Raw genomic sequence first — 27173 nt, forward strand, 5'->3', positions numbered from 1 at the left:
CCTACAGTTCCTCCTGTCTGGTTGACTTCCCCTACAGTTCCTCCTGTCTGGTTGACTTCCCCTACAATCCCTCCTGTCTGGTTGACTTCCCCTACAGTTCATCCTGTCTGGTTGACTTCCCCTACAGTTCCTCCTGTCTGGTTGACTTCCCCTACAGTTCCTCCTGTCTGGTTGACTTCCCCTACAGTCCCTCCTGTCTACTGTCTGGTTGACTTCCCCTACAGTTCCTCCTGTCTGGTTGACTTCCCCTACAGTTCCTCCTGTCTGGTTGACTTCCCCTACAGTTCCTCCTGTTTGGTTGACTTCCCCTACAGTCCCTCCTGTCTGGTTGACTTCCCCTACAGTCCCTCCTGTCTGGTTGACTTCCCCTACAGTTCCTCCTGTCTACTGTCTGGTTGACTTCCCCTACAGTTCCTCCTGTCTACTGTCTGGTTGACTTCCACCACAGTCCCTCCTGTCTGGTTGACTTCCCCTACAGTTCCTCCTGTCTGGTTGACTTCCCCTACAATCCCTCCTGTCTGGTTGACTTCCCCTACAGTTCCTCCTGTCTGGTTGACTTCCCCTACAGTTCCTCCTGTCTGGTTGACTTCCCCTACAGTTCCTCCTGTCTGGTTGACTTCCCCTACAGTTCCTCCTGTCTGGTTGACTTCCCCTACAGTTCCTCCTGTCTGGTTGACTTCCCCTACAGTTCCTCCTGTCTGGTTGACTTCCCCTACAGTTCCTCCTGTCTGGTTGACTTCCCCTACAGTTTCTCCTGTCTGGTTGACTTCCCCTACAGTCCCTCCTGTCTACTGTCTGGTTGACTTCCACCACAGTTCCTCCTGTCTGGTTGACTTCCCCTACAGTTCCTCCTGTCTGGTTGACTTCCCCTACAGTTCCTCCTGTCTGGTTGACTTCCCCTACAGTTCCTCCTGTCTACTGTCTGGTTGACTTCCCCTACAGTCCCTCCTGTCTGGTTGACTTCCCCTACAGTTCCTCCTGTCTGGTTGACTTCCCCTACAGTCCCTCCTGTCTGGTTGACTTCCCCTACAGTTCCTCCTGTCTGGTTGACTTCCCCTACAGTTCCTCCTGTCTGGTTGACTTCCCCTACAGTTCCTCCTGTCTGGTTGACTTCCCCTGCAGTTCCTCCTGTCTGGTTGACTTCCCCTACAGTCCCTCCTGTCTGGTTGACTTCCCCTACAGTTCCTCCTGTCTGGTTGACTTCCCCTACAGTTCCTCCTGTCTGGTTGACTTCCCCTACAGTTTCTCCTGTCTGGTTGACTTCCCCTACAGTTTCTCCTGTCTGGTTGACTTCCCCTACAGTCCCTCCTGTCTACTGTCTGGTTGACTTCCCCTACAGTTCCTCCTGTCTACTGTCTGGTTGACTTCCCCTACAGTCCCTCCTGTCTGGTTGACTTCCCCTACAGTTCCTCCTGTCTGGTTGACTTCCCCTACAGTTCCTCCTGTCTGGTTGACTTCCCCTACAGTTCCTCCTGTCTGGTTGACTTCCCCTACAGTTCCTCCTGTCTGGTTGACTTCCCCTACAGTTCCTCCTGTCTGGTTGACTTCCCCTACAATCCCTCCTGTCTGGTTGACTTCCCCTACAGTTCCTCCTGTCTGGTTGACTTCCCCTACAGTTCCTCCTGTCTGGTTGACTTCCCCTACAGTTCCTCCTGTCTGGTTGACTTCCCCTACAGTCCCTCCTGTCTACTGTCTGGTTGACTTCCCCTACAGTTCCTCCTGTCTGGTTGACTTCCCCTACAGTTCCTCCTGTCTGGTTGACTTCCCCTACAGTTCCTCCTGTCTGGTTGACTTCCCCTACAGTTCCTCCTGTCTGGTTGACTTCCCCTACAGTTCCTCCTGTCTACTGTCTGGTTGACTTCCCCTACAGTTTCTCCTGTCTGGTTGACTTCCCCTACAGTCCCTCCTGTCTACTGTCTGGTTGACTTCCACCACAGTTCCTCCTGTCTGGTTGACTTCCCCTACAGTTCCTCCTGTCTGGTTGACTTCCCCTACAGTCCCTCCTGTCTACTGTCTGGTTGACTTCCACCACAGTTCCTCCTGTCTGCTTGACTTCCCCTACAGTTCCTCCTGTCTGGTTGACTTCCCCTAGAGTTCCTCCTGTCTGGTTGACTTCCCCTACAGTCCCTCCTGTCTACTGTCTGGTTGACTTCCCCTACAGTCCCTCCTGTCTACTGTCTGGTTGACTTCCACCACAGTTCCTCCTGTCTGGTTGACTTCCCCTACAGTTCCTCCTGTCTACTGTCTGGTTGACTTCCACCACAGTTCCTCCTGTCTGGTTGACTTCCCCTACGGTTCCTCCTGTCTGGTTGACTTCCCCTACGGTTCCTCCTGTCTGGTTGACTTCCCCTACAGTTCCTCCTGTCTGGTTGACTTCCCCTACAGTCCCTCCTGTCTCCTGTCTGGTTGACTTCCCCTACAGTTCCTCCTGTCTGGTTGACTTCCCCTACAATTCCTCCAGTGATTTCTTCCTCAACTGGATTTATGGTGCTCTTAACATTAGTAGCTTCCATAAATAACTCTTTATGAATTAGAGTCATTGGTAGAATTGGGTAACAGACAAGCTTCAGAGTCATTGATAGAAGTGGTTTAGTGTCTTCAGAGTCATTGATAGAAGTGGTTTAGTGTCTTCAGAGTCATTGATAGAAGTGGTTTAGTGTCTTCAGAGTCATTGATAGAAGTGGTTTAGTGTCTTCAGAGTCATTGGTAGAAGTGGTTTACAGTCTTCAGAGTCATTGATAGAAGTGGTTTAGTGTCTTCAGAGTCATTGGTAGAAGTGGTTTACAGTCTTCAGAGTCCTTGATAGAATTGGGTAACAGACAGTCTTCAGAGTCATTGATAGAAGTGGTTTAGTGTCTTCAGAGTCATTGATAGAAGTGGTTTACAGTCTTCAGAGTCATTGATAGAAGTGGTTTAGTGTCTTCAGAGTCCTTGATAGAATTGGGTAACAGACAGTCTTCAGAGTCATTGATGTGGGGTCAGACATGACCTGTTTGATAATAAAACCTGCCTCTGATGTGACGATTACGTTCACGTTTCTCAGGACCTGGGATATACATTGTAATAAAATGTTTCTTGTACTTGGGTAATATTGTATATAGATGCAAATAAATAGTTAAATTGTTTTATTCGTTTATTTGTCAGGGATCAAGCACAACAAATTTGCACCTGATTTATCTACAATACTAATTTCCATCTCCAGAGGCAATCTCCTCTAACGTTACGGGATGATTGTTTGCTTCCTGGGTTTTGTGGCCCTCCTGACTGAGTGATCTCATTCCGTTTCCACTGGACTGTACTGTATGGTTCCTTTCTCTCTCTATACATCTCTCTGATCACCCCTCTGTTTCAGCCCTTCTCTCCTCACAGTTCTCCGTGTTCCCTGCTACGGTGAGAGTGAGTGTCCTTGGCGGTAACCTTGTCTCCCTTCACCTCCTCCCTTTAGTACCTGCCACCAAGCTGACTGCCCTGCTGCGCCCTACAGCCGGGCCCTGTCACTGCAAGTATGACCTCATGGTGTTCTTTGAGATCTGTGAGCTGGAGGCCAGTGGAGAGTGAGTATCAGTCACCACGAACACCACCACGGGATTACACTGTACTTTACAGCAAACCAACTCACCACGAACTTTTGTAAACCAAGTTCTATGAATGATAATCTACCATTGTCGACTGGCCTGATCTGTTGGCCGGTTCACATCCTTGGTGGTTGGTTCACTAGAAAATAAATAGACCCGAAAAGGGTTCCACTGCACTGCACATGCAGAGACTCAGTGACTCAGAGACTTAGACTCAGCCACACAGAGACTCAGCGACTCAGACTCAGCGACTCAGAGACTCAGAGACTCAGCAACTCAGAGACTCAGAGACTCGGCGACTCTGCGACTCAGAGACTCAGCGACTTAGACTCAGCCACTCAGAGACTTAGCGCCTCAGAGACTCAGCCACTCAGAGACTCAGCCACTCAGAGACTTAACGACTCAGACTCAGCGCCTCAGAGACTCAGCCACTCAGAGACTTAGCGACTCAGACTCAGCGCCTCAGAGAGTCAGCCACTCAGAGACTCAGCCACTCAGAGACTCAGCGACTCAGCGACTTAGACTCAGCCACTCAGAGACTTAGCGACTCAGACTCAGCGCCTCAGAGACTCAGAGACTCAGCCACTCAGAGACTCAGCCACTCAGAGACTCAGAGACTCAGCCACTCAGAGACTCAGCCACTCAGAGACTCAGAGACTCAGCCACTCAGAGACTCAGAGACTCAGCCACTCAGAGACTCAGAGACACAGCGACTCAGAGACTCAGAGACTCAGCCACTCAGAGACTTAGCGACTCAGACTCAGTGCCTCAGAGACTCAGCCACTCAGAGACTCAGCCACTCAGAGACTCAGCCACTCAGAGACTCAGCGACTCAGCGACTTAGACTCAGCCACTCAGAGACTTAGCGACTCAGACTCAGCGCCTCAGAGACTCAGCCACTCAGAGACTTAGCGACTCAGACTCAGCGCCTCAGAGACTCAGCCACTCAGAGACTCAGCCACTCAGAGACTCAGTGACTCAGCGACTTAGACTCAGCCACTCAGAGACTTAGCGCCTCAGAGACTCAGCCACTCAGAGACTCAGAGACTCAGAGACTCAGAGACTCAGCCACTCAGAGACTCAGAGACTCAGCCACTCAGAGACTCAGAGACTCAGCGACTCAGAGACTCAGAGACTCAGAGACTCAGCCACTCAGAGACTCAGAGACTCAGCCACTCAGAGACTCAGAGACTCAGCCACTCAGAGACTCAGAGACTCAGCGACTCAGAGACTCAGCCACTCAGAGACTCAGCGACTCAGCGACTTAGACTCAGCCACTCAGAGACTTAGCGACTCAGACTCAGCGCCTCAGAGACTCAGCCACTCAGAGACTTAGCGACTCAGACTCAGCGCCTCAGAGACTCAGCCACTCAGAGACTCAGCCACTCAGAGACTCAGTGACTCAGCGACTTAGACTCAGCCACTCAGAGACTTAGCGACTCAGACTCAGCGCCTCAGAGACTCAGCCACTCAGAGACTCAGAGACTCAGAGACTCAGAGACTCAGCCACTCAGAGACTCAGAGACTCAGCCACTCAGAGACTCAGAGACTCAGCGACTCAGAGACTCAGAGACTCAGAGACTCAGCCACTCAGAGACTCAGAGACTCAGCCACTCAGAGACTCAGAGACTCAGCCACTCAGAGACTCAGCGACTCAGAGACTCAGAGACTCAGCGACTCAGAGACTGGTGGGTGAAATGGCAACCCTGTTATGTACTACAAACATATTGATTTAATGTATATTAACACAGTGGATTGTCGATGCAAGAACCAGAGTTACGAGAACAACAACATCAGCAACAGCTTTAATGTCATTCAGAACTTAATGGCCGATGTGAAATTAATGAGAGGTTTGTTCCTGCCCTACAGCTACGTCCCAGCAGGAGTGGACCATAGAGGAGGCATGCCTTGCCATGGGACGTTCATGCTGCACCAGGTGAGTCATTTTAGGGAGTGGAATGACAGTTATGATTTCATCTGATTTGCAGGTGGATATAATGATATAGAATCATATAGTCTCATATAGAAGAATATAGAATAATATGGAATCATATAGAATCATATAGAATCATATGGAATAATATAGAATAATATAGAATACTATGGAAGAATATAGAATACTATGGAAGAATATAGAATAATATGGAAGAATATAGAATAATATAGAATACTATGGAAGAATATAGAAGAATATAGAATAATATGGAAGAATATAGAATAATATGGAAGAATATAGAATACTATGGAAGAATATAGAAGAATATAGAATAATATGGAAGAATATAGAATAATATAGAATACTATGGAAGAATATAGAATAATATGGAAGAATATAGAATAATATAGAATACTATGGAAGAATATAGAAGAATATAGAATAATATAGAATACTATGGAAGAATATAGAAGAATATAGAATAATATAGAATACTATGGAAGAATATAGAAGAATATAGAATAATATAGAATAATATGGGAGAATATAGAATAAGATAGAATATAGAATAATATGGGAGAATATAGAATAATATGGGAGAATATAGAATAATATAGAAGAATATAGAATAATATGGGAGAATATAGAATAATATGGGAGACAGGGTAAAGAAGTATTATTAATTGAGACAATTGAAACATGGATTGTGTATGTGTGCCATTCAGCGGGTGAATAGTCAAGACAAAAGACTGAAGTGAACATGGGTATGCTAGAAAGTGCCAGGCGCACCGGTTTGAGTGTGTCAAGAACTGCAACGCTGCTGGGTTTATTTTAACGCTCAACAGTTTTCCTGAGTGTATCAAGAATGGTCCACCACCCAAAGGACATCCAGCCATCTTGACACAACTGTGGGAGTCAACATGGACCAGCATCCCTGTGGAACGCTTTCGACAACTTGTAGAGTCCATGCCCTAACAAATTGAACTTGTTGTGAGGGCAAAAGGATGGGGGTGCAAATGAACATCAGGAAAGTGTTCCTAATGATTTGTACACTCAGTGTGTATAAAATACGTTCTCTATCTTCCTAATAACCAGAAGCTCCCAGAGGGTGGATAGTAAAGCTCTGTCAGTCCAGTTCAGTCTAGTCCAGTCTAGTCCAGTTCAGTAGAGTCCAGTCTAGTCCAGTTCAGTAGAGTCCAGTCTAGTCCAGTTCAGTCTAATCCAGTTCAGTCTATTCTAGTCCAGTCTAGTCCAGTTCAGTCTAGTCTAGTCCAGTCTAGTCCAGTTCAGTCTAGTTCAGTCTAGTCCAGTTCAGTAGCGTCCAGTCTAGTCCAGTCCAGTCCAGTCCAGTCCAGTCTAGTCTAGTCCAGTCCAGTTCAGTTCAGTCTATTCCAGTCCAGTCTAGTCCAGTTCAGTCCAGATCAGTCCAGTCTAGTCCAGTCCAGTTCAGTCCAGTTCAGTCTGGTTCAGTCTAGTCCAGTTCAGTCTAGTTCAGTCCGGTCCAGTTCAGTTCAGTCTAGTTCAGTCTAGTCCAGTTCAGTCTAGTCCAGTTCAGTCTAGTTCAGTCCAGTTCAGTCTAGTTCAGTCCAATTCAGTCTAGTTCAGTCCAGTCCAGTGCAGTGCAGTCCAGTTCCAGCCTCTATTTGGTTGCTTTGATTCTTGGTGTTCGTCCCGTGTTCCTGTTACGTCGTTATCTCTCTGGACGTTATCTCTCTGGACGCTATCTCTCTGGACGCTATCTCTCTGGACGCTATCTCTCTGGACGTTATCTCTATGGACGTGATCTCTCTGGACGTTATCTCTCTGGACGCTATCTCTCTGGACGTTATCTCCCTGTTCTGGTGTTCTGGTGTCTCCGTTATCGCTAATGGTACATTCACTATTCTATCTCTCTCTTATTCAATCTACCTCTCTCCCTTTCTTCTCTTCAATGCCCCCCACCCCCCACCCCAGGGTATTCAGAGGAGAATAACTGTGACAATCGTTCATGAGACAGGTGAAGACATCGTGTGGAAAGATGTCCAGGAGCTGGTTGTGGGTGAGTCAGGCTCACATTGAAGTGGACGGTGTGTGTTTGTTTGTTGTGTGTGTGCATGTGCCTGAGTGTGTGCTGTCTTTGTGAGTGTCTTTCTCTCTGTGTGTGGTTGTGTGTGTGTGTTGAATATGTATTTAACACCAACATTTACAGTATGTAAGTTCTCCTCCTCTTCATCATCTTCATCCTTTTCTTTATCCCCCTCCTCCTCTTCTTCTTCTTCCTCCTCCTCCTCCTCCTCCTCATCTTCATCCTCATCCTCATCTTCTTCCTCCTCCTCCTCCTCCTCCTCATCTTCATCCTCATCCTCATCTTCTTCCTCCTCCTCCTTCTCTTCCTCCTCCTGTTCTTCCTCTTCCTCCTCCTCCTCCCCATCCTCTTCTTCTTCTTCCTCCTCCTCCTACCCCTCTTCCTCATCTTCATCCTCTTCTTCATCCTCCTCCTCTTCTTCTTCCTCCTCATCCTCCACCTCATCTTCTTCCTCCTTCTGTTCTTCCTCCTCCTTCTGTTTTTCCTCCTCCTCCTCATCTTCCTCCTTCTCATCCTCCTCCTCATCTTCTTCATCTTCTTCATCTTCCTCCTTCCCCTCTTCTTCCTCCTCATCTTCCTCTACCTCCTCCTTCTTGTCCCCCTCTTCCTCCTCCTCTTTTTCCCCTTTCCTCCTACTCCTCTTCCTCGACTCCCCAGGGCGTATAAGTAACTCTCCCGAGGGGGACGATACCATCATAGACCCCAACATCCTCTCTCTCAACATCCTGTCAGCTGGGTATGTCAGACCCATGCAAGACGACAGGTATGTCCCATATTCTACCCGTCAAAAGGGACCCAATCACCCACGGCTCATGTTCCAATAGCAGACTTATTCCACGATTCTAGGATTTGTTTTGGGGGGGGGGGGTGGTTTGACAATATACGTTTTAGAGAATATAAGTTACATAGAACATTCAGTTATATTTTGCTGATGCATAAATATTTTTTACTTTGTTTACATCAAAGTTCAAAGTTCCTTTACGGTCCTGAACATTTAAAGATTACATCATTACATCATTACATCATAATAACCAATGCTCCTTTTGCAATGTGTTTCTCCTGCCTTTAAAATTCTAAGATGTCACTAGGAATTCAAAATATGCACGATCACGATCACTATGGCGATGCTAGCACCGCGTTTCGTAAGCTCTGGGGTGCTCTAGAGACACGCGCACCTTGGGTTCAGCCAATCTCTGTGTCTCTCTCTACCAACACACAGTGGGTTCAGCCAATCTCTGGGTCTCTCTCTACCAGCACACAATGGGTTCAGCCAATCTCTGTGTCTCTCTCTACCAGCACATGGTGGGTTCAGCCAATCTCTGTGTCTCTCTCTACCAACACACAGTGGGTTCAGCCAATCTCTGTGTCTCTCTCTACCAACACACAGTGGGTTCAGCCAATCTCTGGGTCTCTCTCTACCAACACACAGTGGGTTCAGCCAATCTCTGTGTCTCTCTCTACCAGCACACAGTGGGTTCAGCCAATCTCTGTGTCTCTCTCTACCAACACACAGTGGGTTCAGCCAATCTCTGTGTCTCTCTCTACCAACACACAGTGGGTTCAGCCAATCTCTGTGTCTCTCTCTACCAACACACAGTGGGTTCAGCCAATCTCTGTGTCTCTCTCTACCAGCACACAGTGGGTTCAGCCAATCTCTGTGTCTCTCTCTACCAGCACACAGTGGGTTCAGCCAATCTCTGTGTCTCTCTCTACCAGCACACAGTGGATGAGGGACATACATACCTCTTTCTAAACAGCACAGCAAGCCACCTCCCATCACAGACAAGGAGCACAACCTCCCCTGGGATACCAAACCACTGAACTACAATATATAACTACTGAACACAACCCCTTTAAGGCACAGTAGTTCACTACAATATATAACCACTGAACACAACCGCTTTAAGGCACGGCAATATATAACTACTGAACACAACCCCTTTAAGGCACGGCAGTTCACTACAATATTTAACCACTGAACACAACCCCTTTAAGGCACGGCAGTTCACTACAATATATAACCACTGAACACAACCCCTTTAAGGCACGGCAGTTCACTACAATATATAACCACTGAACACAACCCCTTTAAGGCACGGCAGTTCACTACAATATTTAACTACTGAACACAACCCCTTTAAGGCACAGCAGTTCACTACAATATATAACTACTGAACACAACCCCTTTAAGGCACGGCAGTTCACTACAATATATAACTACTGAACACAACCCCTTTAAGGCACGGCAGTTCACTACAATATATAACTACTGAACACAACCCCTTTAAGGAACGGCAGTTCACTACAATATATAACTACTGAACACAACCCCTTTAAGGCACGGCAGTTCACTACAATATATAACTACTGAACACAACCCCTTTAAGGAACGGCAGTTCACTACAATATATAACTACTGAACACAACCCCTTTAAGGCACGGCAGTTCACTACAATATATAACTACTGAACACAACCCCTTTAAGGCACGGCAGTTCACTACAATATATAACTACTGAACACAACCCCTTTAAGGCACGGCAGTTCACTACAATATATAACCACTGAACACAACCCCTTTAAGGAACGGCAGTTCACTACAATATATAACTACTGAACACAACCCCTTTAAGGCACGGCAGTTCACTACAATATATAACTACTGAACACAACCCCTTTAAGGAACGGCAATATATAACTACTGAACACAACCCCTTTAAGGCACGGCAGTTCACTACAATATATAACCACTGAACACAACCCCTTTAAGGCACGGCAATATATAACTACTGAACACAACCCCTTTAAGGCACGGCAGTTCACTACAATATATAACCACTGAACACAACCCCTTTAAGGCACGGCAATATATAACTACTGAACACAACCCCTTTAAGGCACGGCAGTTCACTACAATATATAACTACTGAACACAACCCCTTTAAGGCACGGCAGTTCACTACAATATATAACTACTGAACACAACCCCTTTAAGGCACGGCAGTTCACTACAATATATAACTACTGAACACAACCCCTTTAAGGCACGGCAGTTCACTACAATATATAACTACTGAACACAACCCCTTTAAGGCACGGCAGTTCACTACAATATATAACCACTGAACACAACCCCTTTAAGGCACGGCAATATATAACTACTGAACACAACCCCTTTAAGGCACGGCAGTTCACTACAATATATAACTACTGAACACAACCCCTTTAAGGCACGGCAGTTCACTACAATATATAACTACTGAACACAACCCCTTTAAGGCACGGCAGTTCACTACAATATATAACCACTGAACACAACCCCTTTAAGGCACGGCAATATATAACTACTGAACACAACCCCTTTAAGGCACGGCAGTTCACTACAATATATAACTACTGAACACAACCCCTTTATGGAACGGCAGTTCACTACAATATATAACTACTGAACACAACCCCTTTAAGGCACGGCAGTTCACTACAATATATAACCACTGAACACAACCCCTTTAAGGCACGGCAGTTCACTACATCACTAGTAATGGTGCTGTATTTCAGCCTAAAGAACTGCAGGACATACAGTATATACACACTGGGTCTCTGTGCCTATGGAGTTTACAGTCTGCTCTCGCTTTATATACTGTATGACTGAACAACATTTATAAAAAAAGCTTGTAGACGTTTCGACACAAAGAAGATGCTCTTGTATTGGTTGACTGAAGATGCTCTTGTATTGGTTGGATGAAGATGCTCCAGTATTGGTTGACTGAAGATGCTCCAGTATTGGTTGACTGAAGATGCTCCAGTATTGGATGACTGAAGATGCTCCAGTATTGGATGACTGAAGATGCTCCAGTATTGGTTGAGTGAAGATGCTCTTGTATTGGTTGAGTGAAGATGCTCTTGTATTGGTTGAGTGAAGATGCTCTTGTATTGGTTGAATGCACAGTGCTCCAGTATTGGTTGAATGCACAGTGCTCCATGGCTAATGCACAGTGCTCCAGTATTGGTTGAATGCACAGTGCTCCATGGCTAATGCACAGTGCTCCAGTATTGGTTGAATGCACAGTGCTCCATGGCTAATGCACAGTGCTCCATGGCTAATGCACAGTGCTCCAGTAGTGGTTGAATGCACAGTGCTCCATGGCTAATGCACAGTGCTCCAGTATTGGTTGAATGCACAGTGCTCCAGTATTGGTTGAATGCACAGTGCTCCATGGCTAATGCACAGTGCTCCAGTAGTGGTTGAATGCACAGTGCTCCATGGCTAATGCACAGTGCTCCAGTATTGGTTGAATGCACAGTGCTCCAGTATTGGTTGAATGCACAGTGCTCCAGTATTTGTTGAATGCACAGTGTTCCAGTATTGGTTGAATGCACAGTGCTCCATGGCTAATGCACAGTGCTCCAGTATTGGTTGAATGCACAGTGCTCCATGGCTAATGCACAGTGCTCCAGTATTGGTTGAATGCACAGTGCTCCATGGCTAATGCACAGTGCTCCAGTAGTGGTTGAATGCACAATGCTCCATGGCTAATGCACAGTGCTCCAGTATTGGTTGAATGCACAGTGCTCCAGTATTGGTTGAATGCACAGTGCTCCAGTATTGGTTGAATGCACAGTGCTCCATGGCTAATGCACAGTGCTCCAGTATTAGTTGAATGCACAGTGCTCCATGGCTAATGCACAGTGCTCCAGTATTGGTTGAATGCACAGTGCTCCATGGCTAATGCACAGTGCTCCAGTATTGGTTGAATGCACAGTGCTCCATGGCTAATGCATAGCAGACTTAGCAAGGATGCTTGAAGTTCACGCCGCCAAGATGCACAGCTTAACTGACTAACAGATTTCAGGCAAAGAGGATTTCTTCCCTCCCTCCCCCCTCCCCACCCCTCAATCCCCTCACCTGTTCCACTGAAGCAGCTGATGCTTGGCAATACGACATGTGGTTTTGTACATCATCGAAGCAGGTCACAAGATCACTTGTAGAAAGCAAAGATTGTGACTTAAAGTACAAATGATTTCAGATGGATTATGATCAAACGTTAAGCCGTTATCTTTGTGGTAGTTGTGCTGTAAGGTGCTGTAAGGTGCTGTATGGTGCTGTATGGTGCTGTAAGGTGCTGTAAGGTGCTGTAAGGTGCTGTAAGGTGCTGTATGGTGCTGTAAGGTGCTGTATGGTGCTGTATGGTGCTGTATGGTGCTGTAAGGTGCTGTAAGGTGCTGTATGGTGCTGTATGGTGCTGTATGGTGCTGTAAGGTGCTGTATGGTGCTGTAAGGTGCTGTAAGGTGCTGTATGGTGCTGTATGGTGCTGTATGGTGCTGTAAGGTGCTGTATGGTGCTGTAAGGTGCTGTATGGTGCTGTATGGTGCTGTAAGGTGCTGTAAGGTGCTGTATGGTGCTGTATGGTGCTGTAAGGTGCTGTATGGTGCTGTATGGTGCTGTATGGTGCTGTAAGGTGCTGTATGGTGCTGTATGGTGCTGTAAGGTGCTGTAAGGTGCTGTATGGTGCTGTAAGGTGCTGTATGGTGCTGTAAGGTGCTGTAAGGTGCTGTAAGGTGCTGTATGGTGCTGTATGGTGCTGTAAGGTGCTGTAAGGTGCTGTAAGGTGCTGTAAGGTGCTGTATGGTGCTGTAAGGTGCTGTAAGGTGCTGTATGGTGCTGTAAGGTGCTGTATGGTGCTGTATGGTGCTGTAAGGTGCTGTAAGGTGCTGTATGGTGCTGTAAGGTGCTGTAAGGTGCTGTAAGGTGCTGTATGGTGCTGTATGGTGCTGTAAGGTGCTGTAAGGTGCTGTAAGGTGCTGTATGGTGCTGTAAGGTGCTGTAAGGTGCTGTATGGCGCTGTAAGGCGCTGTAAGGCGCTGTATGGCGCTGTATGGCGCTGTAAGGCGCTGTATGGCGCTGTATGGCGCTGTATGGCGCTGTAAGGCGCTGTATGGCGCTGTAAGGCGCTGTAAGGCGCTGTATGGCGCTGTAAGGCGCTGTATGGCGCTGTATGGCGCTGTAAGGCGCTGTAAGGTGCTGTAAGGTGCTGTATGGTGCTGTAAGGTGCTGTAAGGTGCTGTATGGTGCTGTATGGTGCTGTAAGGCACTGTAAGGTGCTGTAAGGTGCTGTATGTGCTGTATGAGGACTTGTTATGCTTCAGCCAGTTTTTAAAGTACAGTTTCCTCACTGGCTATGCGACTCTACCGTTCCTTGATGCTAGTCTGGTGCTGTGATAGGTCCGTCTGTCATTTCACCTCTCACCCCGTTCACTCCTCCCCCTCTAACCATGATCCACTACTAACTAAACCTCCCAGGATTATTCTGCACCACGTCAGAAATCTCTATCCAACACAACACTATGGCCATAATAACTGCATGATGTGGCACGCAAACACCTGCAAAGGATTGTTAGCCAAACTGAACATGCACTCTTCTCTTGGTGGCCCTGTAACATAGATCGCTAGACCCTGTGGATGAAGGGCTTCTTGGTGGCCCTGTAACATAGATCGCTAGACCCTGTGGATGAAGGGCTTCTTGGTGGCCCTGTAACATAGATCGCTAGACCCTGTGGATGAAGGGCTTCTTGGTGGCCCTGTAACATAGATCGCTAGACCCTGTGGATGAAGGGCTTCTTGGTGGCCCTGTAACATAGATCCACAGACCCTGTGGATGAAGGGCTTCTTGGTGGCCCTGTAACATAGATCGCTAGACCCTGTGGATGAAGGGCTTCTTGGTGGCCCTGTAGCATAGATCCCTAGACCCTGTGCATGAAGGGCTTCTTGGTGGCCCTGTAGCATAGATCCATAGACCCTGTGGATGAAGGGCTTCTTTGTGGCTCTGTAGCTGACAGACGATCTTGATCCTCATTGGCCTCACCCTCTTGCATAGTTTCTAATGATGGAATATATAGTGCCTTCGGAAAGTATTCAAACCCCTTGATTTTTTTCCACATTTTGTTAAGTTACAGCCTTATTCTAACATGGACTAAGTCAAAAAAATCCTCAGCAATCTACACACAATACCCCATAATGACATCACAATACCCCATAATGACATCACAATACCCCCATGTGATGTCACTATGGGGTATTGTGATGTCATTATGGGGTATTGTGATGTTATTTTGATGTCATTATGGGGTATTGTGATGTCATTATGGGGTATTGTGTGTAGATTGATGATTGAATTTTTTTTTTTAAATCAATTTTAGAATAAGGCTGTAACGTAACAAAATGTGGAATGGGTCAAGGGGTCTGAATACTTACCGCCACGTCAAGACTACATTATCCACCCGCCAGCATGCGTCCCTAACTAACTCACTCAGCATAGTAAGTCACCATACCTCAGTAAAGCTGCATAGCATCATGCTGTGGTAAACTGTAGCACTTCACTGTAATGTGTTACTGTTTACTCTCCATGAAACATCAATGTTGTTTTCACAGAATAATGTAACTGTCGTGACGACCTCTATTATGGTTTAACTGCGTTACTGGCAACCTTTCACCTAACTCAAATACCATTCCTCAGACCTGGGTTTGCTTGCCATCTCAAAGGACCAATGCAGGAACAGAGGCCCCAGACAGACTGTGGTCTGTCTCGTCCTAATGGCCATACCATCTCCATATACAGGTATCACCATGGTTCTGCATTCCTTGACCTCCGACCCAGGATGTTGATCTGGTTGGAGGGGAGAGTCCAGCACCATGGCAGAGTGAGGAATGTGGTCCAACGCAGATCTGGGTTCAAATAGTTTTTGTTTCTGTCAAATACATTGAGCGTTTGCACTTGAAAGAAAACAGATGCCATTTGAAACCATATGTGGTCTAGTCTGGCCTCTGCTCAGGCCTGTGAGGTCATCAGTAAGGGACAGGACATGCTGATGCTGACATTTCTCTCCCTCCAGTCCACTCCACTAACACAATGTTGTTTTGTGTTTTTCGCAGACAGTTTCTTGATTCGGACATGCCTAGGTATATGATTTACATCGAATCCCTCTTCTCCCATTCTACTATTCAGTAAAAACTATTTACTATTCAGTGATCTATTTTCATCTTTTCACTCTCACTCCATTTTAAACACCAAGTCATCCATTCATCCATCATTCTAATTCCCATGGTTTTCCACTGTGGGTTTTGGCTCTCCTGCTCACTCCTCCTCCCCTTACCCCCCCCCCCTCCCCCTGATATCTCTCTCCTCCTGAGGAGATGTGAGGGACTGTGATGCATCTTTGCACCCCTCCTCTCTCCCTCTCTTTCTCCTAGATGTGTGTTTGTTGCTGAGCTGTTGTGGGTCTAGAGGCTGGAGCTGAGGGCTGGAAACTGGGGCTGGCTGGGACTGATGGGTCTGGGGTTACGGGCTGGCTGGGACTGGGATCTTGGGCTGGCTGGGACTGTGTGGTCTGGGGACTGGGGCTGGCTGGGACTGTGTGGTCTGGGGACTGGGGCTGGCTGGGACTGTGTGGTCTGGGGACTGGGGCTGGCTGGGACTGTGTGGTCTGGGGACTGGGGCTGGCTGGGACTGTGCGGTCTTTGGACTGGGGCTGGCTGGGACTGTGTGGTCTGGGGACTGGGGCTGGCTGGGACTGTGCGGTCTGGGGACTGGGGCTGGCTGGGACTGTGTGGTCTGGGGACTGGGGCTGGCTGGGACTGTGTGGTCTGGGGACTGGGGCTGGCTGGGACTGTGCGGTCTGGGGACTGGGGCTGGCTGGGACTGTGCGGTCTGGGGACTGGGGCTGGCTGGGACTGTGTGGTCTGGGGACTGGGACTGGCTGGGACTGTGCGGTCTGGGGACTGGGGCTGGCTGGGACTTCGGGGTCTGGGGACTGGGGCTGGCTGGGACTGTGCGGTCTGGGGACTGGGGCTGGCTGGGACTTCGGGGTCTGGGGACTGGGACTGGCTGGGACTTCGGGGTCTGGGGACTGGGACTTCGGGGTCTGGGGACTGGGGCTGGCTGGGACTTCGGGGTCTGGGGTCTGGGGCTGGCTGTGACTTCGGGGTCTGGGGACTGGGGCTGGCTGGGACTGTGCGGTCTGGGGACTGGGGCTGGCTGGGACTTCGGGGTCTGGGGACTGGGGCTGGCTGTGACTGTGCGGTCTTGGGACTGGGGCTGGCTGGGACTGTGCGATCTGGGGACTGGGGCTGGCTGGGACTGTGCGGTCTGGGGACTGGGGCTGGCTGAGACTTCGGGGTCTTGGGACTGGGGCTGCCTGTGACTTCGGGGTCTGGGGACTGGGGCTGGCTGGGACTGTGCAGTCTTGGGACTGGGGCTGGCTGGGACTTTGGGGTCTGGGGACTGGAGCTGGCTGGGACTTCGGGGTCTGGGGACTGGGGCTGGCTATGACTTCGGGGTCTTGGGATGCGACCGAAAGCTGATGGTGTACGGGGACTGTATGCATGACTTGCTTTGCTTCCTACAGTATGTGTTGTGGGGACAGTATTTCAGCTTCGGTCTCCTCTTTGGCCGGTGCTTCTGTCTCCTCTCTGGCCGGTGCTTCTGTACAAGGACATTTTCAGTACAAGCTACAAGCCAGACATTTGACGAAGTGAAACAAACATGAATTGTTTGTCATTTTCCCCCATTTACTATGATCTCTTTTGATCCTTTTATTTCAGTGACAAACCTCTGCATTGCCACTAGGGGGCAGTAATAATCAAGTTCATACACTGACACAGAACAGGTTTCATTTTGCATCCCACTGTAAGACCTAGAGCATTGATAAAAATCATACAAATCTTTCCAAAATAGCAACTTGTAGACATTATAAGGAAGCCAAACATAATCTTAAACTTTGGTATGAATTAATGCAAACAACTTCTTTTGAAAACACTCAAGGATTTAGAAAGAGATGTGCAAGAAGCTGTTAGCATCGGGGGGGGGGGGGTTCAATTCTCCCCATTATGAAATGCGACCTAGAATGAGATTCAGGTCTTGGAGGTGAGCTTTGATGTGTGTGTCTCCCGTATGTCTGTTTCGAACGTGAGAAGCATGTGTACTTCCACTCTGCCTAAACAGTACACAGTTAGTTACTCACCCTTCAAGATCATCTGAAACAGTCTAACCAGGTCTTGTGTCTGGAACGAGCCTCTGGACTAACCCGTAGTAGTAGCCAACAGGCAGGTGTGCGACTGTGGCAAAATTGGTTTGACTTTGGATAGCCCTGTCTCTGTGGCTAGTTAGGGACCGTCAAATAAATGACACAATGTAAATTGACAATATCAGACTCCTTTCAGGAAACTGGCAGATGTCGCGCATCACTACTTCACAGGAGAGACGTTTGAAAGTACTTTTGTATTTTTTTAATCCAATGTTTTTTGGCAGTCAATAAACATAAATTGTTGCCAGCAGCACAGTTAGTCACCAACGCTCTGGATAACATGAAAACAGCCTAACCAGCTCTGCTAGGGCGAGTAAAAGGGTCAGAGTGAGTTATTCTATCATTTGTGTCTGGAAGTAGCAAGCTAGCCAATGTTTGCCTGTTAGCTTGGGTGCTTGACTGCTGTTGGTAGGTCAGAGCGCTCGGATCAACCCTACTCATCGTCCAGTTTGCGCTCTGAGAGCAAAATGCTCTGATTTTAGGAATGGGCAATCTGACAACCTTGAGTTCACGAACGCCCACAGTGCACTGTGAGCACACTATGGCTTTCCAGATTGAATTTATTGTTTAGTACATGGCATCACAAGTGAATCCTTAAAGAGATGGGTGTGGCTAAGGCCTAAGAGATGGGTGTGGCTAAGGCCTAAGAGATGGGTGTGGCTAAGGCCTAAGAGATGGGTGTGGCTAAGGCCTAAGAGATGGGTGTGGCTAAGGCCTAAGAGATGGGTGTGGCTAAGGCCTAAGGGAGTGTGAACGATGCTGAATGGATGTAGACAAACGAGCTCTCCAAGGAGGTTTGCCGTTTTCTCCAAAGTGAGGTTACAAGTTGATCAACTTTCAAAGCAGAATGACTTTTCCATTGTTCCTTCACTGTAGTGTCTGATATAACATTTTCTAGCTCGGAGTGTCTATTTCTATCCGATGTAAAAAAAAAAAAAACACTATTTCAAATTTTGCTACATCAGACCGAATCGAGCCAGTCGGTCACACATCTTTTAGTTGTCTCATTAAATGGTTTCAATATTTGTATATGAATTTCTAAAATGTATAGTTGGTTTGAGGTTTTCAAGTCATTGAAATTTGGAGCGATTGACATTTTGTAATTTACTGAAGGTGTCTCTAAATAGCCCCATAGGGGGTAGCAAATGTCAAACCAAATTGATCATGGGCCTTACGATCGGTCGCATGTAGCTGCTCTCCAAATTGATCATGGGCCTTACGATCGGTCGCATGTAGCTGCTCTCCAAATTGATCATGGGCCTTACGATCGGTCGCATGTCGCTGCTCTCCAAATTGATCATGGGCCTTACGATCGGTCGCACTGCTCTCCAAATTGATCATGGGCCTTACGATCGGTCGCATGTCACTGCTCTCCAAATTGATAATGGGCCTTACGATCGGTCGCACTGCTCTCCAAATTGATCATGGGCCTTACGATCGGTCACATGTAGCTGCTCTCCAAATTGATCATGGGCCTTACGATCGGTCGCATGTCACTGCTCTCCAAATTGATCATGGGCCTTACGATCGGTCGCCTTACGATCGGTCGCATGTCGCTGCTCTCCAAATTGATCATGGGCCTTACGATCGGTCGCACTGCTCTCCAAATTGATCATGGGCCTTACGATCGGTCGCATGTCACTGCTCTCCAAATTGATAATGGGCCTTACGATCGGTCGCACTGCTCTCCAAATTGATCATGGGCCTTACGATCGGTCACATGTAGCTGCTCTCCAAATTGATCATGGGCCTTACGATCGGTCGCATGTCACTGCTCTCCAAATTGATCATGGGCCTTACGATCGGTCGCGTGTAGCTGCTCTCCAAATTGATCATGGGCCTTACGATCGGTCACATGTAGCTGCTCTCCAAATTGATCATGGGCCTTACGATCGGTCGCATGTAGCTGATCTCCAAATTGATCATGGGCCTTACGATCGGTCGCGTGCAGCTGATCTCCAAATTGATCATGGGCCTTACGATCGGTCGCATGTAGCTGATCTCCAAATTGATCATGGGCCTTACGATCGGTAGCATGTAGCTGCTCTCCAAATTGATCATGGGCCTTACGATCGGTCGCATGTATCTGCTCTCCAAATTGATCATGGGCCTTACGATCGGTCGCATGTAGCTGCTCTCCAAATTGATCATGGGCCTTACGATCGGTCGCATGTAGCTGATCTCCAAATTGATCATGGGCCTTACGATCGGTCGCATGTAGCTGCTCTCCAAATTGATCATGGGCCTTACGATCGGTCGCATGTAGCTGCTCTCCAAATTGATCATGGGCCTTACGATCGGTCGCATGTCGCTGCTCTCCAAATTGATCATGGGCCTTACGATCGGTCGCATGTCGCTGCTCTCCAAATTGATCATGGGCCTTACGATCGGTCGCACTGCTCTCCAAATTGATCATGGGCCTTACGATCGGTCGCATGTAGCTGATCTCCAAATTGATCATGGGCCTTACGATCGGTCGCATGTCGCTGCTCTCCAAATTGATCATGGGCCTTACGATCGGTCGCACTGCTCTCCAAATTGATCATGGGCCTTACGATCGGTCACGTGCAGCTGATCTCCAAATTGATCATGGGCCTTACGATCGGTCGCGTGTAGCTGCTCTCCAAATTGATCATGGGCCTTACGATCGGTCACATGTAGCTGCTCTCCAAAGTGATCATGGGCCTTACGATCGGTCGCATGTAGCTGATCTCCAAATTGATCATGGGCCTTACGATCGGTCGCGTGCAGCTGATCTCCAAATTGATCATGGGCCTTACGATCGGTCGCATGTAGCTGATCTCCAAATTGATCATGGGCCTTACGATCGGTCACATGTAGCTGCTCTCCAAAGTGATCATGGGCCTTACGATCGGTCGCATGTAGCTGATCTCCAAATTGATCATGGGCCTTACGATCGGTAGCATGTAGCTGCTCTCCAAATTGATCATGGGCCTTACGATCGGTCGCGTGCAGCTGATCTCCAAATTGATCATGGGCCTTACGATCGGTCGCATGTAGCTGATCTCCAAATTGATCATGGGCCTTACGATCGGTCGCATGTAGCTGCTCTCCAAATTGATCATGGGCCTTACGATCGGTCGCATGTAGCTGCTCTCCAAATTGATCATGGGCCTTACGATCGGTCGCATGTCGCTGCTCTCCAAATTGATCATGGGCCTTACGATCGGTCGCATGTAGCTGCTCTCCAAATTGATCATGGGCCTTACGATTGGTCGCATGTAGCTGCTCTCCAAATTGATCATGGGCCTTACGATCGGTCGCATGTAGCTGCTCTCCAAATTGATCATGGGCCTTACGATCGGTCGCATGTAGCTGCTCTCCAAATTGATCATGGGCATTACGATCGGTCACATGTAGCTGCTCTCCAAATTGATCATGGGCATTACGATCGGTCGCATGTAGCTGCTCTCCAAATTGATCATGGGCATTACGATCGGTCGCATGTAGCTGCTCTCCAAATTGATCATGGGCATTACGATCGGTCACATGTAGCTGCTCTCCAAATTGATCATGGGCATTACGATTGGTCACATGCAGCTGGTTGAACAGGATGTGCAGGAGGGGATCTATTTGATATTTAAGCACACACCCCTAAGGGGCCCCCTTGTTGACGGTCAGTGTGGCGGATGTGTTGTCTACCCTCACCACCTGGGGGGGGGCCGTCAGGAAGTCCAGGATCCAGTAGCAGAGGAAGGTGTTCAGTCCCAGGGTCATTAGCTTGGTGAGGAGCTTCGAGGGCACGATGGTGTTGAACGCTGAGCTGTAGTCAATGAACAGCATTCTCAGTTCATTTTGTCCAGGTGGGAGACGAGGGCTGTCTGAAGTGCAATTCAGATTGCGTCATCTGTGGACCGGTTGGGGCAGTATGTGAACTGGATTGGGTTCAGGGGGTCTGGAATGATGGTGTTGATGTGTGTCATGACCAGCCTTTCAAAGCACATCCTAATTACAGATGTGAGTGCTACAGGGGGATAGTCATTTAGGCAGGTTACCTTGGGAACAGGGACAATGGTGGTCCCCTTGAAATATGTTGGGATTACAGACGTGGATAAGGAGAGATTTAACATTTCTGTGTCCTGGGCCTGCTCTGTGACCTAGGCCTGCTCTGTGACCTGGGCCTGCTCTGTGTCCTGGGCCTGCTCTGTGACCTGGGCCTGCTCTGTGTCCTGGGCCTGCTCTGTGACCTAGGCCTGCTCTGTGACCTGGGCCTGCTCTGTGACCTGGGCCTGCTCTGTGACCTGGGCCTGCTCTGTGACCTGGGCCTGCTCTGTGATCTGGGCTTGCTCTGTGTCCTGGACCTGCTCTGTGACCAGGGCCAGCTCTCCTCTCCTCCGCTAGGTCCATAGACACATTTCCACTGAAGCAGCTCCTCTCCTCTCCTCCTCTCATCTCACGGTATAACAGCTGTTCTCCTCTCGCTCTCTTGTCTTCTTCTCTCTGACAGACACACAGCTCGCTTTCCCACCAAGGCATCTCAGTACAAGTGCCAATAGCCGGTCCTTCAACATCTGAACTCTATGAACGGGACGATTTATCTCCCTTTAATGGCCTACAGAAACATTTGGTTTCCTCTTACATTTCTCTGCTTGGATGAGCGGTTTCAGATTGAAGGCTGTGCTTGGTGGCCAGAAACATAACTGCTTTCAAGTCGTGATTATTTGCTCAGGGGAAGTCCTCATTCATCAATGTATGGACTAAATTATGGAGGAGAAGGAGAGGTGGGCTGAAGGAGGGGGGCTGAAGGAGGGGGCTGAAGTAGGGGGGGGCTGAAGGAGAGGGGGCTGAAGGAGATGGGGGCTGAAAGGGAGGGGGCTGAAGGAGAGGGGGCTGAAGGAGAGGGGGCTGAAGGAGAGGGGGCTGAAGGAGGGGGGCTGAAGGAGAGGGGGCTGAAGGAGTGGTGGGCTGAAGGAGGGGGCTGAAGGAGGGGGCTGAAGGAGATGGGGGCTGAAGGAGGGGGGGCTGAAGGAGGGGGGCTGAAGGAGATGGGGGCTGAAGGAGGGGGGCTGAAGGAGGGGGGCTGAAGGAGATGGGGGCTGAAGGAGGGGGGGGCTGAAGGAGATGGGGGCTGAAGGAGTGGTGGGCTGAAGGAGGGGGGCTGAAGGAGGGGGCTGAAGGAGGGGGGCTGAAGGAGATGGGGGCTGAAGGAGGGGGGGCTGAAGGAGGGGGCTGAAGGAGATGGGGGCTGAAGGAGGGGGGGGGGCTGAAGGAGGGGGGCTGAAGGAGATGGGGGCTGAAGGAGGGGGGGGCTGAAGGAGGGGGGCTGAAGGAGATGGGGGCTGAAGGAGTGGTGGGCTGAAGGAGGGGGCTGAAGGAGTGGTGGGCTGAAGGAGATGGGGGCTGAAGGAGGGGGGGGCTGAAGGAGGGGGGCTGAAGGAGAGGGGGGCTGAAGGAGAGGAGGGCTGAAGTAGGGGGGATGAAGGAGAGGGGGACTGATGTGGGGGGTGAAGTAGGGGGGCTGAAGGAGAGGAGGGCTGAAGGAGAGGTGGGCTGAAGTAGATGGGGGCTGAAGGAGAGGGGGACTGATGTGGGGGGGGGTGAAGGAGAGGGGGACTGATGTGGGGGGGGGGGGTGAAGTAGAAGAGGAGACAGTCGTAGGCAGACATGGCTCTCAAGAGAAGACAGGCTATGTGCACACTGCCCACAAAATGAGGTGGAAACTGAACTGCACCTCCTAACCTCCTGCCAAATGTATGACCATATTAGAGACACATATTTCCCTCAGATTACACAGATCCACAAAGAATTAGCTAAACAAACCCAATTTTGATCAACTCCCATATCTACTGGGTGAAATTCCACAGTGTGCCATCACAGCAGCGAGATGTGTGACCTGTTGCCACGAGAACAGGGCAACCAGTGAAGAACAAACAACACCTATTTATGTTGATTTATTTTCTCTTCTGTACTGTTTGCACATAGTTACACCACATAATATGTATTGACATAATATGACATTTGAAATGTCCTTCAGCCCAATTCTTTTGGAACTTCTGTGAGTGTAATGTTTATTGTTAATTTGTATGGTTTATCTCACTTTATTATCTACTTCTCTTGCTTAGGCAATGTTAACATATGTCTCCCATGCAAATAAAGGCCTTATATTGAATTGAATTGAGAGGGGTGAAGGAGGACAGGAGAGAGTGGTGGATGAGAAGGAGAGGGGGTGAAGGAGATTGGGTGGAGAAGGACAGGGGTCTGGAGGAGAAGGAGAGAGGGGTGGAAGAGTAGGAGAGAGGGGTGGATGAGAAGGAGAGAGGGGTGGAGGAGAAGGAGGGGGTGGAGGAGAAGGAGAGGGGGTGGATGAGAAGGAGAGGGGGTGGAGGTGAAGGAGAGGGGGTGGATGAGAAGGAGAGAGGGGTGGAGGAGAAGGAGAGGGGATGGATGAGAAGGAGAGGGGGTGGAGGAGAAGGAGAGGGGGTGGATGAGAAGGAGAGAGGGGTGGAGGAGAAGGAGAGGGGGTGGATGAGAAGGAGAGGGGGTGGAGGTGAAGGAGAGGGGGTGGAGGTGAAGGAGAGGGGGTGGATGAGAAGGAGAGGGGGATGTAGGAGAAAGAGAGAGGGGTGGAGGAGAAGGAGAGGGGGGTGTAGGAGAAAGAGAGAGGGGGATGTAGGAGAAAGAGAGAGGGGGTGTAGGAGAAGGAGAGGGGGGTGTAGGAGAAAGAGAGAGAGGTGGAGAAGGAGTGAGGGGTGGAGGATGAGAGGGGGTGGATGTGAAGGTGAAGGAGAGGTGGAGGAGAAGAAGAGGGGTGGAGTAGAAGGAGTGGAGGAGAAGGAGAAAGAGAGGGGGTGGAGGAGAAAGAGAGGGGTGGAGGAGGAGAGGGGGTGGAGGAGAAAGAGAGAGGGGTGGAGGAGGAGAGGGGGTGGAGGAGGAGTGGGTCTTTGTTCTGTTAGATCTGAAGCAATGGGAAGTTATTAACCTCAAAAATGCTAAGCCGTTGGGGGGACAGTTATAAGGAATAGGGTTCTGAAGTGTCTGGGCTATATCTAGGAGATATAAGAAAGCTCAGGAAATATTGTAGTTTTTTGGAAACTTATTTACCCTTATTTTTGTTGGCACAAACTACCTCCGTACTTTGATTAATTTGTATTGGTTAACCTCAGACGAGTCCCATGACACTTGTGTGGGTCAGAGAACACCAGAGAACACCACAAGAATCAGACATTTTTGTAAGAAGCCCGAATTTTGGGATGCCTCATGGTCTGACAAACACCGCTGTAGCTCGGCCACCTTCCACCAAAAAACACATATCTCTAGTTTAAACCGACTGATTTTGATGGGGAGTTTTTTTATTATGTTAATTAGATGCATCTGTAACGATATCCCTCGTCATCTGAGGAGAAGTAAGGAAGGATCAGACCAATATGCAGCGTGGTATGTGTCCATGTTAATATTTATTAAAACTGAACACAAAATAACGAACGAAAACGAAACAGTTTTGTCTGGTGCAGAGACAGAAAACAACTACCCACAAAACCCATGTTGGAAAGAGCTACCCAAGTATGGTTCTCAATCAGAGACAACGACAGACAGCTGTCCCTGATTGAGGACCATACCCGGCCAAAAACAAAGAAATACAAAAACGTAGAAAAAAGAACATAGAAGACCCACCCTAGTCACACCCTGGCCTAACCAAAATAGAGAATAAAAAGCCTCTCTATGGCCAGGGCGTGACACCATCAATATACTGTTGATTCATGAATTGACTTCCCCACCAGAGGATGTTCAATCTGAAGCCGTGTGAAGTTAAAATCCTCTAGAGTCCATGTCCGCAACCCCAGCTGAAAATCGAATTAGCATAATAATAAAATTAGCCTAAAAATCGGTCTGTTAAAGCTAGAGATATCTAGCGTCTCAATCTACTGCATATGCCGATGTCGGGCATTCCGGTGGGTGGTAGAGCTACGGCAGTGTCTGTTTGATTTTCGGGATGTCTCCTGGTCTGTCTTCTCCTGAATTCTTCTTTAGCCTCCGAATGGTTTGCTCTCACAATCTAACATGACCCCTTTTTATAGAAAGATGAGACTCTCGCGAACTCGCGTGTCTCTGGACTTGGCCCCACCGATCTGTCAAATTCTGTCTGTGACATGGACGTCCACAAGACTCGTCTGACGACAGACCGGTACCAGTTGAAAACAACGTATGAATATAGTTTAGTACCAAACACTTCAAATATATATATATATATATATTCCTTAAGATGTATTTTTTTGACTGTCTGTTTTTCCATGTATGAATCTGTTATTCAATGTGTTTCTATTGGCTAATAGCAGTAAGGACTATCTGTTATTCAATGTGTTTCTATGGGCTAATAGCAGTAAGGACTATCTGTTATTCAATGTGTTTCTATGGGCTAATAGCGGTAAGGACTATCTGTTATTCAATGTGTTTCTATGGGCTAATAGCAGTAAGGACTATCTGTTATTCAATGTGTTTCTATGGGCTAATAGCAGTAAGGACTATCTGTTATTCAATGTGTTTCTATGGGCTAATAGCAGTAAGGACTATCTGTTATTCAATGTGTTTCTATGGGCTAATAGCAGTAAGGACTATCTGTTATTCAATGTGTTTCTATTGGCTAATAGCAGTAAGGACTATCTGTTATTCCAATGCGTTTCTATTGGCTAATAGCAGTAAGGACTGTTATTCAATGTGTTTCTATTGGCTAATAGCAGTAAGGACTGTTATTCAATGTGTTTCTATTGGCTAATAGCAGTAAGGACTGTTATTCAATGTGTTTCTATTGGCTAATAGCAGTAAGGACTGTTATTCAATGTGTTTCTATTGGCTAATACCAGTAAGGCAAAATGTATGTTTAACGAAACAAAAATGTAGGATACTTTTTAGATACCTAAAGGGGTCCTAAAATTCAAAATCAAATAGATAGATTATTGGTAAGATTTACTTATACCGTCAAATAAAGTTGTTGACCGTCAAATAAAGTTGTTGACCGTCAAATAAAGTTGTTGACCGTCAAATAAAGTTGTTGACCGTCAAATAAAGTTGTTGATCAATCAGGAACAGATTCTGATTGAACATCAGATAATAATTGAACACATTCATAAATGTTTTACGTGATTAATACACATTGATTACACTATCACTTGTATTTCATATGTCACAGATACATATGCTCTGATGCTGGTAAAGTTGTCTCGCGCAGCTGTCGCTGCTTCACAAGGCAGACACACAGTCCCCCAAGCTCTGGGACAATGCTGGTCAGAAACACATTTCCCCCAAGCTCTGGGACAGTGCTGGTCAGAAACACATTTCCCCCAAGCTCTGGGACAATGCTGGTCAGAAACACATTTCCCCCAAGCTCTGGACCAATACTGGTCAGAAACACTTCCCCAAGCTCTGGACCAATACTGGTCAGAAACACTTCCCCCAAGCTCTGGACCAATGCTGGTCAGAAACACTTCCCCAAGCTCTGGGCCAATGCTGGTCAGAAACACATTTCCCCCAAGCTCTGGGACAGTGCTGGTCAGAAACACTT

At 48.1% G+C, this 27173-nt stretch overlaps 1 protein-coding gene across 1 annotated transcript in view; it reads left to right on the forward strand.

Annotated features, from left to right (window-relative positions):
- kif1aa (kinesin family member 1Aa) overlaps positions 1-27173 on the forward strand; it is a 196828-nt gene that overhangs the window by 120895 nt on the left and 48760 nt on the right. Inside the window, exons 32-35 of the mRNA XM_064936187.1 lie at positions 3446-3554; positions 5445-5511; positions 7465-7549; positions 8234-8339. Of these exons, the coding sequence (XP_064792259.1) occupies positions 3446-3554; positions 5445-5511; positions 7465-7549; positions 8234-8339 (367 nt within the window). The remainder of the gene's footprint in view (positions 1-3445; positions 3555-5444; positions 5512-7464; positions 7550-8233; positions 8340-27173) is intronic.

Source organism: Oncorhynchus masou, chromosome 24, assembly GCF_036934945.1.
Source record: "Oncorhynchus masou masou isolate Uvic2021 chromosome 24, UVic_Omas_1.1, whole genome shotgun sequence".
Lineage (NCBI taxonomy): Eukaryota > Metazoa > Chordata > Actinopteri > Salmoniformes > Salmonidae > Oncorhynchus > Oncorhynchus masou.